The sequence below is a fragment of the Desarmillaria tabescens genome (assembly GCF_030435595.1).
Source record: "Desarmillaria tabescens strain CCBAS 213 chromosome Unknown EV420scaffold_78, whole genome shotgun sequence".
Classification (NCBI taxonomy): Eukaryota; Fungi; Basidiomycota; class Agaricomycetes; order Agaricales; family Physalacriaceae; genus Desarmillaria; species Desarmillaria tabescens.
The window spans coordinates 55,296-73,760 of NW_026848377.1; the positions used below are offsets into that span (position 1 = coordinate 55,296).

The 18,465-nt window shown below is 46.4% G+C and overlaps 3 protein-coding genes across 3 annotated transcripts; 2 read left to right on the plus strand and 1 right to left on the minus strand.

The window, feature by feature from the left end:
- Window positions 1-2,475: 2,475 nt before the first annotated feature.
- EV420DRAFT_1752755 (uncharacterized protein) lies at window positions 2,476-3,383 on the plus strand (the record flags this gene model as incomplete). The annotated part of the gene is made up of 4 exons (XM_060480421.1): window positions 2,476-2,547; window positions 2,708-2,887; window positions 3,073-3,158; window positions 3,305-3,383. 4 exons carry the CDS (start codon window positions 2,476-2,478, stop codon window positions 3,381-3,383), a joined length of 417 nt encoding a protein of 138 aa, XP_060323518.1.
- Window positions 3,384-6,348: 2,965 nt separating this feature from the next.
- Window positions 6,349-8,745, plus strand: EV420DRAFT_1582093 (uncharacterized protein). Its single transcript, XM_060474690.1, has 6 exons — window positions 6,349-6,403; window positions 6,463-6,520; window positions 6,574-6,626; window positions 6,687-7,025; window positions 7,078-8,548; window positions 8,607-8,745. Exons 4-5 carry the CDS (start codon window positions 6,695-6,697, stop codon window positions 8,250-8,252), a joined length of 1,506 nt encoding a protein of 501 aa, XP_060323519.1. The 5' UTR covers window positions 6,349-6,403; window positions 6,463-6,520; window positions 6,574-6,626; window positions 6,687-6,694; the 3' UTR covers window positions 8,253-8,548; window positions 8,607-8,745.
- A 6,807-nt stretch (window positions 8,746-15,552) lies between these two features.
- On the minus strand, window positions 15,553-17,123 carry EV420DRAFT_1136281 (uncharacterized protein). Its single transcript, XM_060466005.1, has 10 exons — window positions 17,110-17,123; window positions 16,681-17,056; window positions 16,583-16,631; window positions 16,396-16,536; window positions 16,275-16,343; window positions 16,174-16,221; window positions 15,990-16,045; window positions 15,838-15,937; window positions 15,780-15,787; window positions 15,553-15,727 (listed from the first exon to the last, which is right to left on the minus strand). The coding sequence occupies exons 2-10, from the start codon at window positions 16,936-16,938 to the stop codon at window positions 15,695-15,697; spliced, it is 762 nt and encodes a 253-aa protein (XP_060323520.1). The 5' UTR covers window positions 16,939-17,056; window positions 17,110-17,123; the 3' UTR covers window positions 15,553-15,694.
- Window positions 17,124-18,465: the final 1,342 nt, after the last annotated feature.

Sequence of the window (18,465 nt, forward strand, 5' to 3'; positions counted from 1 at the left end):
AGATGGGAGCTACAGAGGCCTTCGAACAGAGACGGTGCAGGAGGATGTACTCCGTTGACAGTGAGACAATTTTGTTGCAGGACGATTTAGACGAGGTATCTGCAGGAGTATTACTACTGAAAAGTAATGCTTAGGATAGAGAATTTATTGGCGGAGTATCGGACAAGGAAGCGGGTGCAAGGTTACAGCATTGCTCTGACTCTGAAGACGGGGGATTCTTCCGAGGACAGACTGCCAGTTTGCTGTATATTCAAGACGGCTCAACGTTGGTTGATGGGAACTGGGAGACCAGGTTTGACCGGCATCGTACACAAATGCCGTAACCCTCAGATCAGGATGGGATAGTAACAGTTTTTAAAAACAGGGATCTTGACGAAGAGACCATTCTACGCGAGTCGGGAGCTCTAACATGCTCGTGATTCAACTCTGTAACCCACCTCATACAAATAAACTGCATGCAGGATTCTTTTAACAAAAGGAAACGTGACGCGACGCATCTAATCACATGCCCTCTGAGGCAGTGGGTTCGAGAGGCTTCCCCTCATCCATAGTGCACGCCGCCTTGTACCACAGCATCCATTGAATATGCAACACGTGTCCGGCGAGAGCGGTGACGTAGCATAAATAGACGGTCTCTGATGTCAGGCGCCTGAAAAACGCTATCAACAAGAAAAAACGATTATATCACAGTATATTCGTACCACTACTATAATAGCCATTACGAAGATCAATAAAGCCTGCGCGATTGAAATTCAGTGATGCATATAATCACTACCGAGGATATCACCTACTTTTCAGGATAAGCAACGCCCATGTACAACTGCACACCGAACGACGACCCGCCGCTCTTTCTTTTCCCGGAATTTAGCAAGCCAAGAAGTATGATATTGACCATAGAGATTACCGGTATAGGTGTATCGGTAGCTTCTACGTGTTATGCTTTAGCTTCGAAATATGCAAACGGACCACTTTAGGTTACCTGAATAAATAGCTGGTCGGTAACTCCGTTGGCGATACACGGCGGAGCTTGCAGCAGCTAGTATGGCTTCTCTAGAGCCTTGATAAATCATGCGTGTTTTCGATGAATGTCTATGCTGGCATCTACGGGTTTCCTGCGATTATCAAGATCAAAGTGAGATCGTTGTTTCCAGCTGGAGGAATAAGCAGTACGGAATGATAGATCCTGAGCCCGGAGCGGAGAACGCTGTTCTGATAAAGATGACGCCGTGATGGAGGAAGCTGGTAGAGGCCGATACAAGGTAACGAGATAGCGAAACAAAGAGTTATCGCATCATGTGATTATGATGCGTAGGTAGGGGCATCTACTGTGGATGCAGGCGTCTTCTGGATGTGTAGATGATGATTAGCGGAGATGAGAGCATCGTATTGTCGGTGTTGTAAATGCAGGAGCGTTATGCACCTGTTCGAAGCCATGCGGTGGAAGAGTAATGACTGACTGACAATCCTGTAAAAAAAGAGGTGAGACGGTATCCATGTGTAAGGAGTGATATTCACCTCGACATTGTCTTATTCCAGGGTAAGCAACAATCTCGACGCAGGCCGACTGTCCGAGAAATGGTGATTGATAGCTAGATCTGGACGGGAAGAGTAAGTCCGTGTTTGTCACTTTTCAAAGACTTATGCCATACCTGGGGTTCTGGCTTCATCTGAGGTTTCCGACACAGCAGCGCCCATTTCGCCTTGACCTTGACACTCGAGCTTTTATTGCCGACATCGCGGAGGAGAAGAGAGTGGCAGTTTCTTTAAAATCCTTGAACTAGCATGGTGTTCGAACATAAGGTCAGACAAAGCCAGAGACGACATCAGCGTGTGAGAATGGACACCGTTCACGTCAAGCTGACAAGCTATTTCTTCGTGATACATATGAAGTAAAGCGTCAGCAGAAGAATCTCTGTGAACTGTACTGATAAACGTCAATATTCATTTATATCTATCGCCTGAAGTGAAAGGTTTGAGGGATGATAGCGAATCTCCAGAAGAGATCATCCTCAACTGTGCCGTCATCGCAATTTGGGGAAAGATTGGGAACTGTCCTGTCGCTTTTGAGAGAGAGGTACGCAGAATTCAATTCCATAGCTCAAGCCCAACGGCGGTAAAAAGGTAATTTCGTTCAGTCGGGGGCAAAAAGAACACTTCAAGACGAGAATATCCAGTACTCCCTTATTCGAGGTTCTGTGTTTAACGTTTAACTATGAATAATAAAGCAGGACGAGACGTACTTTGACGACTGCAATATAACCACTCAAAGCACTGCACGTTCCACTTTGGTTCGATTTTACACTCCGTGCGATATGGTATACGGCTGGTTGTCCGAGCTAGTTTCATAATCCCTCTGCTTGTTAATGGCGCCGGGGCTATATGTATATATTGCATAAATTTGAAATAAAATGAAACAATACGAACATAAATGGAGTAGAGGATATTCACAGAAGTCATTCCCATCGGAATATCGTGATGTCTCTCTCTCTCTCCGAGTTCAGCCAGGTCTTCAGAGATTGGAAAGGACATGTAGCTCGCAGTGAGCTAGTGAGTCATACATCTGAGCAGGGATAAATCGGTCAGACATAGATGAAGTCCAAATTTGAGAAGACGTACGACGAGGAGGTTTAGAGGCATTGCCTTAGGAGGGGCGTAGCAACCGACACATGCCGAGGGTGCTGACCAACGACATAGCAAGACGACATAGATTCAAGTGCATCGAAGCTGTGGCGATGCTCCGGCGCGAAAAGCGAAAATACTGGTGCGAGTCAAAAAGGGAGGGAGGGAGCATCATGGTTCGGGCCAAGAAGGCGATGCCGAGACGGCACTCGCCTCATTCTATTTTTGGATCACTTTGATCTTTGACCTCTACTCTACCCGCGTCTTTGTACGCTGTACTGCATTGCCTCTCTGCGGTTCCCTATTCTCTGCGTATTATAATTCGTCAATATGTGCGCATTTTCTCACAGATATGCACTTCATGATTGACATATCTGGCCACAGTATCGAGCAAAAGGCATATCCAGAAGTGTCATCTCACGAAACTTGTATTGACGCGAATTCCTCCTACAGTTCATGAGATTCATTCCGCGACAGAAAGCTGAGACACAAATAACGGTGCTATGGCGACCTCTGCTAGGCTGGAACTGCAATGATAGGTATGTGATGGTGTGCAGGGATGGTTTACTAGCTTCTTCCTAATTCGACATAAAAGATGAGGCTCAGTTCTCCCGCACCACTTGACATCAGGAGCTAATAATTGTTGTCCTCAAGATCTGCTTTGTTAACTATCCTGCCTTTCCAGATCGTGTTTCTCAGAGATGTTGGTGGTAGCCATCAAAGAATCATTCTGGATAGATGCCCTTGCTCTTATTACTCATTAAAGGCCTTATTTCTCGCACTTCTGTTCTTTCGGTCATTGAGAGAGATGATAGTTTGGACACCACTCAGTTCAACTGTACCAAATGTAACAATTGTCGCTCAGAAGGTAAATGACACCTTCATCTTCCTTTTCAAAAGCTCAATTTCCGTTGAACAGCCATACCTCGTCATCGGAACATTTTCCCTTCTACCCCTGTCTCTAATGGAAAAGGTCAAATCTAGCAAGCTCTCCATTCTAGCCCAGTTATTGCTATTTCGAAAAATGATGAGATTTTCAAAATAAAATAAAAAAGTTTTGGTGCGACCAAAACTGTCAAATACCAGCCCGATCTCAGTGCGCGCCATCTGAGACGACCTATGACGTCGATCGTCATAAGCCTCTGGGTGCGGGTTCGGAGGTTTTTTAGTGTGGCCAAAACTTTTTGATTCTTTTTAGGAATCTCATCATTTTTCAAAATTGCTATAATTTGCGAGGAGCTAGGGAATGGTGGACGCTCTGTCGAATAGTTTTGCCACGCACTTAACAGTCCGTTGAAAAGGGGAATACCGTGAGTATCACAGTCTTCGATCGTCCTTCGTATTACCGCTAAGTTGAAAAACCAGTTCACAGGGTAGGCCCACGAAGAGGATGAAGGTAAAGAAAGGAAAATCCGTCCCACTTCATAGGTAAGCTATTCGAGTGACTTCAAACGCATGCTCATATTCGTCTCTAAGCAGCGCAGATTTTATTCACGGCCTCGAAAGCATCCCTCCATTGGAGAGGAGTCAGACGATTCCTTGGGATAAATGCGTTACAGTACGATCAAAACGATGCGTCGGTGGATGTGGAAAGGTTTTATGTGACAAACAGTCTGGTCCCTCCTGAAGATCGTGTACCTCCGTTGTCTTGCTGATGGAGGTGCTATGTTTCACTGGCTTGGAAGGTTTTGGAGAGTGCGGAGGTCCGAAAGCTGGGGCACTGTGTATTCAAAAAGACGAGTAGCACTGGTCGAGAGGAACTGGCAGGCCCGTTTCCTCGCTGATGATACGACCGGCATCAAACGAAGGGATCCACGAAGGGATTGGTCCGCCTCAGTTAGGAGCGAGACTAGGGTAGCAAAGCTTTAATATGCTCATCTTTGCAGTCAGGAAGAAACCCACCTCGTACAAGCAATATCATACACAGTCGCCTTACCCACCAGATATAAAACTTACATAGTTCAAAATTCCGGAAATGAATGGCTCGACACGTTGCGCCTCATCTTCATCTTGGAGGCTGCATTGGAAAGGAAAAAAGGAACTCAAACGGAATCCGGATAACGGGCGATTTGACCCTTAGTTGATTGTGAGTTCCGATATGCAGCTTCTTCGAGCAAAGAAGGATCGATTTCAGCAAATACTGTAGCGGTGTCAGCTCATATTTATTGCGCTTGACAGTATGTGCTAAGACAGTAACCGGTGTCGTAAAACCTTCTCAGCCATTAATGTACTGATATGGTCTCATGAAAATGTGATTACAATTATTCAGGATTGATAAACGATGCTGATACATGTATATCCAGTTGATACCTTGCAATGTTTTTAAACAACGACGCGAAAACGTGGGGCAACTGGGCTCACCTAATGATAACTGATAGCCTTGAAAAAATGGATTTCATGGCTGCTCAAAATGACGATGCGGCAATTCAGCCTCTGTCTACTAATCCTCCAATACCACGTAAGACTAAGAATTTCATATTTGTAGATTATCCTTCCAAATTTGATGGAAGTGACGGTAAATAACAAGCAGAGACCATAAAACGTCGATCACTGCATTAAAAAATGTGAGTGAGAGAACCAAGTAACAATACCTTGAGCAGAGGCACTACTTAAGCGCCCTCGAAGAGAACGATGTAACATCATTGCTAATCCTATGCGTAGCCGTTCCTTCTAGTTTTTTGTTGTTGGGACCTTATTCCCAAAATCTCCGAAGAGAGCTTTTGTTCAATGATCTCTGATAATGCTAGCTTCAATCAAGGAAGCGTGAAACACGACGGAAAGCAGGGGAAATCTTCTGAGAAACATGGACCTAACCGAAGGAAACAGGGTCGGAAGAGTGGGACTGGGCCTGGCGCTAGTGTGCATGGTATCCTCGTAGAAAGCTGAAATCAACAAGGTTGCCAGGAACTTGATTGCAGGATACGTACCTGGTCCCAAACAGTTCTCCAAGGGTGGTTCTCTTAGGTCGTAGTCCTTGAAACAAAACACATGCCGCCTCGCACAGCAGGGGTGACGGGGAGGTCGAAGCGGGAAGAGAATCGAATTGGAAATTGCTATCACCCAGTCACCCGGGCCACAGCGCATGGTTCGCCATGTCAGGGCTGTGGACCCGGCCGTTCCTTATTGGGACCTGGCGCCGGTAACACCACCACCCTCCGGTCCGGATGAGACTTTTCCCGCAACTCTTCCTTTTGCCACCTCGCAAAAATATTTACTTTGCTTGGTATTCCTCTTGATTCATTCCACATTTCCGTGAATATCATTCATTATACTCCTCAAGGCGTCATGGCCTCGAGCTCAAGCTTCGGGTTCTATCGTTATCCTGAGCTTCGAATAGACGCTGAGAACTTCTGAACTGCCTCACACCTCCTACACGTGTCTCATTTTCGACAGCACTGCACACGTTCACTCATAAAATAGCTGTTGTCATTCCGCTTCTTCCACCTCATGTTGTCCATTATTAAACTGCTTCAAATGATACGGGCTACACTAAGCAATAGCACCCGACGTTTTGGCATCCCTTCATTTATTCACGATAAAGGTCTTCCAAGAAAACTCTTGTTTTCATTGTGGTGCCTGTAACTGCGAACATCGCCTCTTCATGTCATCGTGAACAGCTGTGATGAAAACTCCGGAACACAGAATAGTCAAACACGAGTTGTTCACATGGCAATGCCGTGAGATATGCATGTCCTCATGGACGTCTCGTTTGAACCCATGGCGATCTCTGCTTCTCCCCGCTGTGGCAACAACAAGTTGCCCTCCCCGCATTCATGGGCCACTAGTTATCCAGTGCATCCGCTTGTCTAAAGAACCCATTATTTGACTAATTATAAATGAAAGCCCCTACTTGCGTTCTCAAGCTCAAGTCTAGAAAAGGAATCGTCCGCACGGAATTCTGGTGCGCATCTGAGCATATTTCATTCACCACTCATTAATCTAACACAAATATAGGAAACTTCGAGTACCAATAAGGGTTTCTCCAGGTCGGCTCCTTCCGTGGATAGGTGTGTCCCCAATGTTTCGCGTTCCGCCATGCATCTTAATATTTTCCGAACTCATTCCAGTTGCCAAGATGTATCAAATTTTCATGATCTTTCTTACTCTCCTGTGCATCACTCGCGCCTCTGAGGTGGAGATATCTCCCGATGGTCGTGATGGCGTACCCGTGTGTTTCGAAGATCGCCGAACGATTTTGAGTATCGTATGGAGCTGCCTTGCCACAATATTTGCTTGCACTTGGCTCGCCGTACATCCCAATGTCCCAGGTCGTAACATCACCACAAAGGGGTCCATTTCCTGTGCTATTGAACGCGTGAAGATTATGGTCGTCGCAATTTTGGCGCCAGAGGTTATCGTTGCATGGGCAGCAGAGCAGTTTATGGTGGCATGGAGGCTGTGCCACGGTGTGTATTTCAAGTTATCGGATGCTATCCGACTTACAGTGAAAACCAATAGGAATGGATATTTCTATCTCCTCAGTGATCCGTGCTTGGAGAGGAAAAAAAGCGGACGACGCCCCAGGTCCAACGAGGGGGGAAACAGAAGACGATTCCCCAGATCTGACCATGTCTCATGGGTTTTTTCTCAGCATGGGCGGGTTTTTTTATACAAAAATACGTTACACCGAAAGATCTGCCGACGATAGCCGCTCATACAGGATGCACAGTAATCTACACTTTCCAGGCGGCCCTTCTGATCGTCGCACGGTCCACAAGGTCGAAAAACGCCTCCTTACTCTACGTGATCTCAAAAATCAACCGGACTTGATGAAGAAACTAAATGCAGTCAGGGTTGAGACAATCGAAGACAAAAGTAAAGGCGATGCGTTGTCAAAAACGTTTTCTATCCTCCAAATATCCTGGTTCATCGCACAGTGCATCGGTCGAAGCATTCAGTATCTTCCTATCACGCTCCTTGAAATGACCGCACTCGCATTCGCTGGGCTTAGCATGATCACTTACTGCTTGTGGTGGTATAAGCCCCTCAATGTTAAGTATCATATTTCTTTGGACGGGCCCAATGCGAAAAAGTTACAACCAACACCGGAAACAGACCCTCTCCATCGCATTCTCGCAGAACCTTCTGCGCTGGGATTGGTGCTGCGTACCATTTTAGGGTTCGCTGTTACAGACGACTGTCTATGGGATATCGACATGTATAAGGACATCACATACGGCGCCTTCAGATTTTCATCCGGTACCAGCAATCAGTCGTGGTCACGTTTTGTGATCCTGGCTTGCGTAGGGTCGCTATTCGGGGCCTTCCATTGTGCGGCTTGGTCATTCTACTTTCCATCCCCCACTGAAATGATGCTATGGCGGGTTTCATCTTTGGCAGTCTTAATTGGACTCCTTGCAGCAGTACATTACCCTGGTGCTACTCTAATTACTGAGGGGCAACGTCCCGGGTGGATGTCGAAGGTACCACAGATATTACCACACTCATGGACAGACTCTCGCATTTGGAATCTGTTCTTGTGGGTCTGTGTGGTTATATTGTCAAGCGTTGGAGCAGTTGCATACATTATAGCGCGGATTATGCTGATCGTCCTTGCCTTCATGCAGTTACGTTCCCTGCCACCATTAGCCTTTCATACGGTACAATGGACCACGTACATACCGCATATATAGTTTCGGTTATACATTCTACGACTCGAACCTCCTTCTTCGACTCACGCTGTTGTGTTGAACGATCACCTACTTATCTATCTTACAGCTGCTTGTGGCATTGTTCTCGACTCCTTGTATTTAGCTTTCATAAGTCTTGGAAGACACTCGAGGAACGCAAGCAGACTCAGGGATGGCAAGTGTATGGCAAGTGTATTGTTTCGCTGGATCGAAGGTCTGTCAGCAATGTGTCTACGAGACTACGGAGAGGAACTCACGCTGATCTACCATGCAGCGGGATACATTAATATTAGGGCGAGGTGTGTCGTGGTTCACTTTGTGTGTTCAGACTGAAAAGGCTCAAAATTGCAAAAATATTGTATGGATGGGTAATGGGAAGATGGAAATTGGAAAGAAGAACAGCAAAAAATTGTTAGAGATAGGATTAAATGGAAACGGTAGTCGGTTGATAGGAGGATCCGTACACAGCGATCAGGTGCATAGAAATTTATCTGGCACAGAAATCTACCTAGATGATAGCACATATGGCCTCCGGCGCTATTCCGTCTCTGTATCCTTCCGCTAGTATATAATAAAGCCGGACTTGCCAGGATAGCGCGACGCGTTCGGCGCGTTGGGGTCATGTGATCTATGAGGGAAGCCGATTTCAGAGGCTTCACTTTGTTCATAGCGCGCGCAGTTTTGTACCAGGGCATCCATTAACTTGGTGCGTGGTGTACTATATATTCAAGGGCGGTCGGTGCTGGCCAAGGAGAACTGACAGACCATTTTACCTAGCATCGAGAACAAACCTAACGAACCTCAAATCCGGAGGGGTAGTAACGGTTTCGATATACAGGAACCCTAGCAAACAGGTTGTTCTGCCCAAGTTTGGATCAGGACTGGGGTATTAATGTGTGAGCATGCTTACCGCGGTAATCAAGGCGACAATCACCTGATACAACGCTACACTGTTCAAAATACTAGCCTGGAAAACCGGCTTTATTATATACTCGCAGTACTCATATTTGAAACTGGCAAATATTGGACCAGTAGCGAGTATGGCTCATCCGGATATTACGTTGGCAGCTTCCATAAGTCCTACGCGTTTCTTGTGTCGGCATCTGTGATCGCCAAGTTCAGGATGAGAAATTCTCTTCCATTGAGGAGAGGGTGATTATGATGATTATCACTTGATTTGTAGTCGAAAATATATGTACAAGCCTGCATTGTGTATATGTCAGAACAAATTGAAGAAGGCGAGCATTAAAACGTACTCATCTGGATGAATACGAACGGGAATGACCTCGCATGAGTGGGAACGTAGGGAAGTTCCAGTGGTATCCAGCTGAGAGAATCTATCAGCAAGAATGACGATCGTAGCGAAGTATATTCATATCATCAGTTACCAGGAACGTGTCAGGATTGGACTTGCCGAGGTACAAGGGTACACCGCAATGACCGTTGAGGAGCTGGTTCTTTTTCTCCAGTTAACAGGCCCTGGATACCCGTGCGAGCATAACGAACCAATGAGTTATCGCTTCATGTGATTATGACGCGTAGGTAGGGACATCTAACACGCACAGGCTATGATATGGGCATGTTCTGGATGCGATTGGCGTTGGAACGGGTATGGTATTGTTGATATTGTTAATTCAGGAGCTGTGAGCACTGGATTGAACCTACCTCTGGGCTATGATATCATGGTTGACGAGCTAGGGAGATCGATTAATGATTATGCTAAGGTTCTCCACTAAATGAAGAGATGAGACGGTATCCACGTGTAAGAAGGCACGATATTCACCTCGACATCATCTCATTTTAGGATAGCAATCGCCATGCAGGCCGAGTGTCCAAGGAGTGGTCACCGACAGCCAGACCTTGACGGTAAGAGTGAGTTCCTGCTCGTCACTTTTCGAAGGGTCATGCCTTACTTGGGGTTCTGGTTTCGTCTAAGGTTGCAGCTGCATGACCCTCGATCCATTGTCGTCAAATCGCTGAGGAGAAGGAGAGCTGTCCTCTCATTCCAGAACTTCGTGGCGAGTTGAAAGTAGAGCAAGCGAATCGTCATTCGAACCAAAGAGCAGACGACGTAGAGACAACATTGATGGCTGATTGAATTGAATTATGTTAAGGAAGAATATGGTATCGTCGAACTTGGTACTTACCAAGGCTCGACAGGATTACCGCATCAAAGCATGAAATCATATGCCGCGGAAATAAAGTGTAGGCTTTTATTCATTGACGGCCAGAGCGATGATACAACTCCTATTCCATCAGCTGCATTGCACTAATGCGAGGATAAGATAACTTCAATGTAAAAGAAGGGGCACTGTTCACCTCGACATCCCAAGTTGGACAAGTTAATTCTCCACGACACGGCTGGAGTGAAGTGCTAGCAGAAAGATCTCCTGTGAAAGGTGTCGGTGAATGGGAAGATTCACATATCGCGCGAATTGAAAGGCTTGAAGGATGATAGCGAATCTTCGGGAGAGATCATCCTTCACTGTGGCCATCATCCTAATTTGGGAAAAGATTGGGAACGGTCGGGGCGTAGAGAAGAATGCTTCAAGTCGAGGATATGCAGTACTCCATCCTGAGGGGTTCCGAGTTTACATAACTGTTACTGAATGCACAATTACGTCGGATGAGACGTACTTTGACTGCTGAAATACAACCAACCAGATCACTGTACGTCCCACTTTCGTTCGGTGATACACTCCGTGCGATGCGCTATATGGTCGTCGGTTGTCTGAGCCTGTTTCATAGTCCGTCTTCTTTTTTATGACGCCAAGGCTATAATAAACAAAAATAAAACAATACGGCATAACGGAGTGGAGGATACTCACAGAATGGGCACTAGAAATTCAGCGTGGTCACCTGCGTGGTACCACGCGTGCGTGGTGCGTGGCCACGTGGGCCACGCAAAGTCCATAGTTGAACTTGAGTTGAACTTGCCTTGACTGTACATATATACTGCGCAATGATAAGAATGCTTCATTAAACATATACTTGTATGTATTTCTTATTCATTGGTAAATTGTCTGCAAGAAACAGACCTTTGTTCGAAAATGTTTCAATGCTCAATTGTTGCCCATTAAAGGTTTTAAACCTTCAAATCTCGGATTTGTAGGTGCCATTGCATCTTCAATGCATGTATCTATGATTATGAGAAGGATAAATATCAAAATTTAGCTACTCTCTCATTTTCCCTGCATCAAGTCGTTAATCCAAAGATGTTATGACACTATGAACATTAATTCAATGTTGACATCACGTCAATTACTCCTTGAATGCTCTAATACTAACCAAATTGGTCATTTAATTCTCCCTAGAATTTTCGTTCCTTATGTACTAATATACCGTGACCACGCAAGTAACCACGCTGGCGTACCACGCAGCCACGCAACCACGCAGCCACGCAGGCACACCACGCAGGCTGACCACGCACTGCCACGCTGACAAACCACGCAACCACGCAGACCACGCAGGCACCTCGCAGGCACCACGCTAACCCATATAAGTTTGCCCTCAGAAAGTGTATCATTTGTATAATTGCCTCTTAATTCGCTTGTTTCTTTGGTGTTGTTCATATCAAGTGTAGAACTCCGTATTCTTCTCATCATGTCCGCTCAACTGGGAACCCCACATTGTGTACCTTATTACTTCTAGCTTGGCAGATCACCTCTAAGGCCTTTTTATACTGTTAGGATACTCATAAAATTATTTACTTCAGCTACAATACTTTTGATGTTCTTAAACTTAGCAATCCAGTTTGAATGATATTTTCATGATATTGACCATATTTTGAAGCATTTCAATATCACACTAAAGCTGTCATATTTAAACATTCAGGAATTCACAATCCAGCTGATTCTATGCAAGTACTAACAGAAAAGAACGGAACGCGTCGACTCAAGTCGCGTTTGATGGACTTGATCAACTTTTGATCGAAGTCCCGTAATTTGTCAACCACGCAGCCACGCACCACGCAACCACGCAACCACGCAGGCGACCACGTCGAATTCTTCTTGCCCTCACAGAATCCCCCCGGAATATCGTGACGTCCTCCTCTCTGAGCTCAACTAGGTCTTCTGAAATTGCAAAATGGTCATAGCTTGCCATGAGCTGAATATTTCTACGTTAGATAAGGGATAATCTATCAGACAGAGATGAAGTCCAAATTCCAGAAGACGTATTATGAGGAATTTTAGAGGCGTTGCCTTACGAGCTGTGTTCTAACCGACAGATGCAGAGAGTGCTGACCAACGACGTAGCAAGATGATGTAGAGGCAAGTGTCTTCCGATCTGTGGCGATGCTCCGACTCAAAGAGCGAAAATACTGGCAGGAGTCAAAAAGGGAGAGCGCGAGCATCGTGGTTCGGGCCAAGGAAGGGTGATGCCGAGACAGCACGGCACCCACCTCATTCTATTTTTGGATCACCATTATCTTTGACCTCTTCTCCGCCCGCGTCTTTGTATACTGTACTGCACTGCCTCTTTGCGGCTCCATGTTCTCACGGGTAGTATCACCCGTCGAAATATAGATATATCCATTGACAGTATTGACCGATTTTCGGAAGACTGGCATTTTCAAATCTTGAAGCTTTGGCAGGGGATTATCGGAGCACCCGATTCGGTTTCACTGCAGAAACAGATCTTGAACAGATCACTCTGTCAAGGCTTCATCATATCATGTCCATGACATCGTTCTCATCCCACGCTACTCGTCACTATCAATCCTTGCCTTAGCTGCCTTTGGTATCCTTGTGGTATGCCACGTAAATACCATATGGATGACTACGCTTTCTGCATCGAATTCGTAGCCATGCAGTTGCTTTCACATGCATTTTATAGCATGCCGACGAGTTGGGACTTGCAGAGAGGTATTGAGCCCGAGGCGGACTAAGGGATCCTGTATCGGCATTGGTCATCCCAAATCTTCGTCGTGGTGTTCAGTCTTCGGTGTATATCTCCTATCTCCTATCTAGCCTTCTCGAGATACCCATATCTCGTTCTTAGGGATGTGCACCGTATCCGTAATACGGTGGATACGTACGGCACATACGGATACGGGTCCGTACCGTCGCGAGTGTGAGACTGCAAGGTACGGTACGGTTCACGGTACGGTCAGTACCCGTAACAATCGTACGGAACAAGCCGTTACGGCCGTATACGGCAGCTGCAACTGATATCAAACCGAAGCCGCTTTTGATGGTCCATTCTCTCGCACTAATGTCGATAACGGTGCGTATGGTGTAGCTACTCTGGCATTCCATACTTCGATCCGTTGTTCGTCCCATTTGCATTGAAGGGCATCTTGGTCTTGTCTATACAGACTATTTGTACTCCCTTTTCGCTTTCTCATCTGAAAATTGCTTGCCACTGTAATCTGTCGAGTGTTTCAACTTAGTTCAACCTGGTACAAGGTACGCCAATTACATGCGTAGTCCCCCTCTCTCAATGACAATTTGCATTTGTCTCAGCAATGTGCAAGTTGCCGTCGTCAATCTGTTTTTTAGTATTTTATAAATGAAACATTACTGTATCACCTGGCACGATGCAATAAACTCTGGAGTATTAAATGTGCATACCTCACACATTCTTTGCTTAGGTTTCCATTGCTGTCCGCACTCACTGCCACTCTTACGATACAGATCACCAAAATGACTTTGCCCACGCAATTCATGAACACAAGATGTGTACGTCTCTTTGATTCCCTGAAAGACTTCGAAAGTGACTGTTTTTATAGTGGATCTTCTTTTGTCTACATGGAGACGACGATGATTATTAGTATTATGCTGCAGAGAACATGCAGGTCTTTTGAGTGTATTCTACGACCGTAATACGGCCGTTACGTCCGTATGTATACCCGTACGTACCGTGAACCTCGCTTTTCCTGCTCCTACGGTACGGATACGGTCCATCCGTATCCGTATCCATCCGTCAAGGGTACGGCCGTATCCGTAACGGTACGGTGCACATCCCTACTCGTTCTTAGCTCGTCTATAGAGGCCACTGTTCTCCATCGGTCTACTGGAAGTTATACATGCAATACAAATCAGCGCTGTCATGTACGTACATTTCGTAGCGTCCGTATTGTCAACCAAGTCGACGCTTTCTCGGGTATTGAGTTCTATTCCACAGCCTACTTCGTATCTCCTGTATTCAACAATGAGTAAGATGTATCTCTGAATTCGTGCCAACGCCCGAAGGGTGTAGGATTAAACTGAACCGTCGTCACTGACAAGATCACAACGGAAAAAACAACAACTCAGCAGACGAAGCACTCTACAGTTGAACTTTAATTGGTGGTAGCGTTCTTTCCCAAGTATTGGCTATAACAATGGAAGGAGGCTGATGCCAACGTGCGTGTAGGCAAATTAAACATCTAACGGCCGATCCGACGGTGATACAGATATGGACCAACGCTCACTTAGTAAACTGTCCTTTACAATGATGAACTGCTCCCTGACACTATTTACAGAAGAAAACCTGCCGAACTCCTAATTCTACTCTATGCTCGTTCCAAAGCATCGACGCTCTTCGACTTGGTCCCGGCACATTCGCATTCTCACCTGTCACATCGTCACTGAGAGTATTGATCAAATTTCGGTGTCATCCAGCTTTGTCAATGTGGAGACCTGGCGAAACGTCCGGAATAAGTGTACAGTTTATATCTGCACTGACAATGATGCCAGGTTGGTGGTAATATAGCCTACTCGGCGTCGTATCTTACTTGAACTCGTCCAGTTATACCGAGGAGAAATTCTTAGCTTCTGTTGCCTCTTCTTATATTGCGGCCAACGGTACCAATTCTATGCACGTGGCTTAGTTTGGAAATCCTACAGTTCGTGGATGTCGTGAACGAGGCATCGAATACAAGGACGTATCTCATTCCCGCTGGTCACCCCTATTCAACTTCCTAAAAGAAAAATCCTACAGAAGGGATGTTTGTTTGGCGGGTGCCATTGCCTATACGGTCCAGCCTTCTACACACGACTGACTGATTGCTTCATTTGGCTAGGTTTACTTCTGCAGAGGCGTTTGCAAGAGGTCGATCTTTGACTACCTGAACATTCTGAGGTACGTGGTTTTTTCTCGACATCACGTATTGCCGACCAGAGACTTCTTACCCATGTCAAATTTCAATGTAGGTTACGTGTGGTTGGGGTGTGATATTCCTTCGCGTCTCAGGTTTACCTTGACACTCATTGCTAGGAACGGCGTCACATACAGCCGTACTCAGAAGTCCCTGAACTTTCTCGATATTTCATGTGAAAGACCCAGTTGTCTCTCTACATAGTTGCGTCTTTCGAATCCCTACAGCTTAGTGATATTCGCTCGTGATTGTTCTCAGTCGTTGCATTACTCGCAAGGGAAAGCTATGAAATGCGTGATGGACGAGACAGTCATATCCAGCACTACTGGTTTACAGCTTTGTTTCCTAAACACGCGGAAAACGCTCAAGTCATGTGTAAACCCCCGTTCACAGAGATCTATGCGACATCCCGTCAGCTCTATCTCCTTTAAAAACATTACATCGCGTACCGTCTGCCCTGTGTCAACAATAAGCATCCCGATCAAACATAACAAAGAAACTGCTCACCAGTGATAAACCTCGCCTCTTTCGATGCGAGAAACGAGACGACACCAGCGACATCCTCGGGCGTACCGCTTTTCTGCGCTAAAGGTGTTCGGGTGTTCACCTAGGAATCGAGGTAGGTAGGGTACGGAGTACTTAGTAGAGGGAGGACGTACGAGGTTGGGAACGTCTAGCTGGGAGTTTTGGTGGATCTTCTCGACTGTGGTGCGATCTGTGGAGGTTAACGTTGAGCACAAGGTTAGGGGTTGGGGAGGATAGCTACGCTGTTCATTTTTGATGGATCCTTCCCAATGAAGATTATTGAGTGATATTTTAGAGGGGGGGTATAGCCCTGCCTACCTGGGGCGAACGCGTTCACTGTGATCGCGTGAGGTCCGAGTTCGAGTGCTTCGTACGCAAAACGTCAGCTCCGATAGCTATGCAAAACTAGGATACCTCACCGGCGCTTTGCGTAAGCCCGCGGATAGCAAAGGCGTTGGCGCAGAAGGAGGTGAGGTTCGGTACCCAGGCTATGATATTTCAATGAGCGTTGTGTGAGCAAAGGGGAAGGATGAGATTTACCTTGCAGCCCTGATGTGGCGGAAGAGCCAATGATACTCCCGCCGCGGCCTTGTTTGATCATCTGGATCGCGGCGTATTTGTAGAAAAGGAATGCGCTTCGAGTGTTGAACTCGAATGATTTGTCCCACGAGTCGATGGATGCTAGAAAAGCGGTGAGAACGTCGTATTAGATAGGGAAGACATCTACTATCGATGAGTGGCGAGACAGACGAAAAGTGCAACAAATTCGCGACCATCTAATTCAGATCAGTATCCAATGTCCAAGGAAATCATCAGGATACCTACGACATCGAGGCTGCCAAAGTGATTTACAACAGAGTCGATCACTCCCTTGACGTCTTCCTCGCTAGTAAAGTTTACGATGTACCCCCGGCACTGTACGCCCTTTGCGGAGACTTCTTGCTGAAGGTCGTCCAACAAGGCTTTGTGAGTTTGTGATCCACAGATGGCGATATCGAAGCCATCTTGTGCGAGGCGGAGGGCGATACTCTTGGAGTAACCGCCCTGGGCAGGGAAAGTCACAATGGCGGTTCTTTTTTGCATGGTGGACGGAAATTGGGGAAGAAGGGGTAACTTGGCACACGTTAGCTTAAGAGGTCATCGTGCGTGAACGAAGGACGCGTGGTTCGTCATGAGACTTCAATCAATGATCCGGTGCAGTCTAGAGATCACATTAATATGGTACGGAGAGGTGAGGCCAGGGTTTTCACTTGCTTCCTATCACGACTTCCCGGTGGAATCGATAACGTTCGAAAAAGGTGACTTGGACAGGAAGTGAGCAACAATTGAGTCTAGTCATTGGAGCACTTCACATGAACATCGATATTCAATCTAACTTTGACAGCGAAGACCTGTGGTTTGTCACGGTTGAATACGGTGGCTCGAACTTTGAAAACTGACGATTAGCAGCTGCCAAAGCAGTTGACAATGCCGCACATAGAGCACATCATTCTTCCGATATAGCGTTGTCCCCGGGAAGCGCAGTGATTCGGTATTCTCCCGCTCTAAGTAGCGGTTGTGATATTGCACTGAAGAAAAGTCGATACCAGCTGAGATACGTGTTTCTGGCGTATTTTCGCTTGATAAGCGCTGAGGAGTCATCCAGTTCATGCAAGTAGAAGATGGAAGTCAAAATTCAACTGGGCTATCCGCGGAGCTCAGTAAGCTTGAAGGAACAGTGGCAAACACAGGCGAAGTTGTGATAAGAGGGAAGAAGGGAAGAAGGGGAGTCCGAGTTGCCGTGAAGTGTGAATATGGAGCTTCAAAATAATTGTGAAGTTCATGATGTAAATTGGGAAGAAGAGAAGCTGGCGTGAAAGGCCAATGAGAGGCACGCGCTCGGCATATCGATCCGGAGTACTTGTGTTTGTTTGGCATGCGAGGGAAATCACGTCGCGGGCCCGTGCGCACCAGGTGTCCGGGGTACCGATGCCGTAACTGAGGGTCCGACGTGTGGCTTCCTTCTCCATCGTTACCTCCACTGCGCTCCCACTTTATTGCTCGATCTCGAACCGCGTAGGTCTAGCTCTCATAGATTATTCGACTGAAAATCTACCACGGACTTGGACACGACGTTTCGCCTTGCAACAAGAGAGTCCAAGAGAGTTCAGCCGCTTGAGATGACTGGGGACTCGGGAGTTCACTCTAGGTGAGTCTCGGAACTCTACAAGTCTCAATCTCTCATAGATTTTCTCAACTGAAGGTTTTCCAAGTCGCAAGAGCTTTGACGAATCACTTCGCCCTACGTGCAAGTACTACGAAAATCCGCAAAGTGGAGAGTCCGATTTACTTCCTTCTTCACTCATGCCATCTTTCTGCTGTCATCAATCCCATCCGTTTTCTTCCGTCGTGAATCCTTCTTCGGCGGTCGGCGACTGCAGCAATGGTCGACGACATAATTGCTCTCCGACCGGACGCATATGGAACGTCTTGCAGGACCGTCATTTTACCGCTTTGCTCTAGGTGAAATTTCCCAAATCTCTGCGTCATATGTACCTTATTAATTTCTGTCCTCTGATTTCTAGTAATACTTTTCTGCGACAAGACCGCATAAAATCCAGGTTGCGGTGC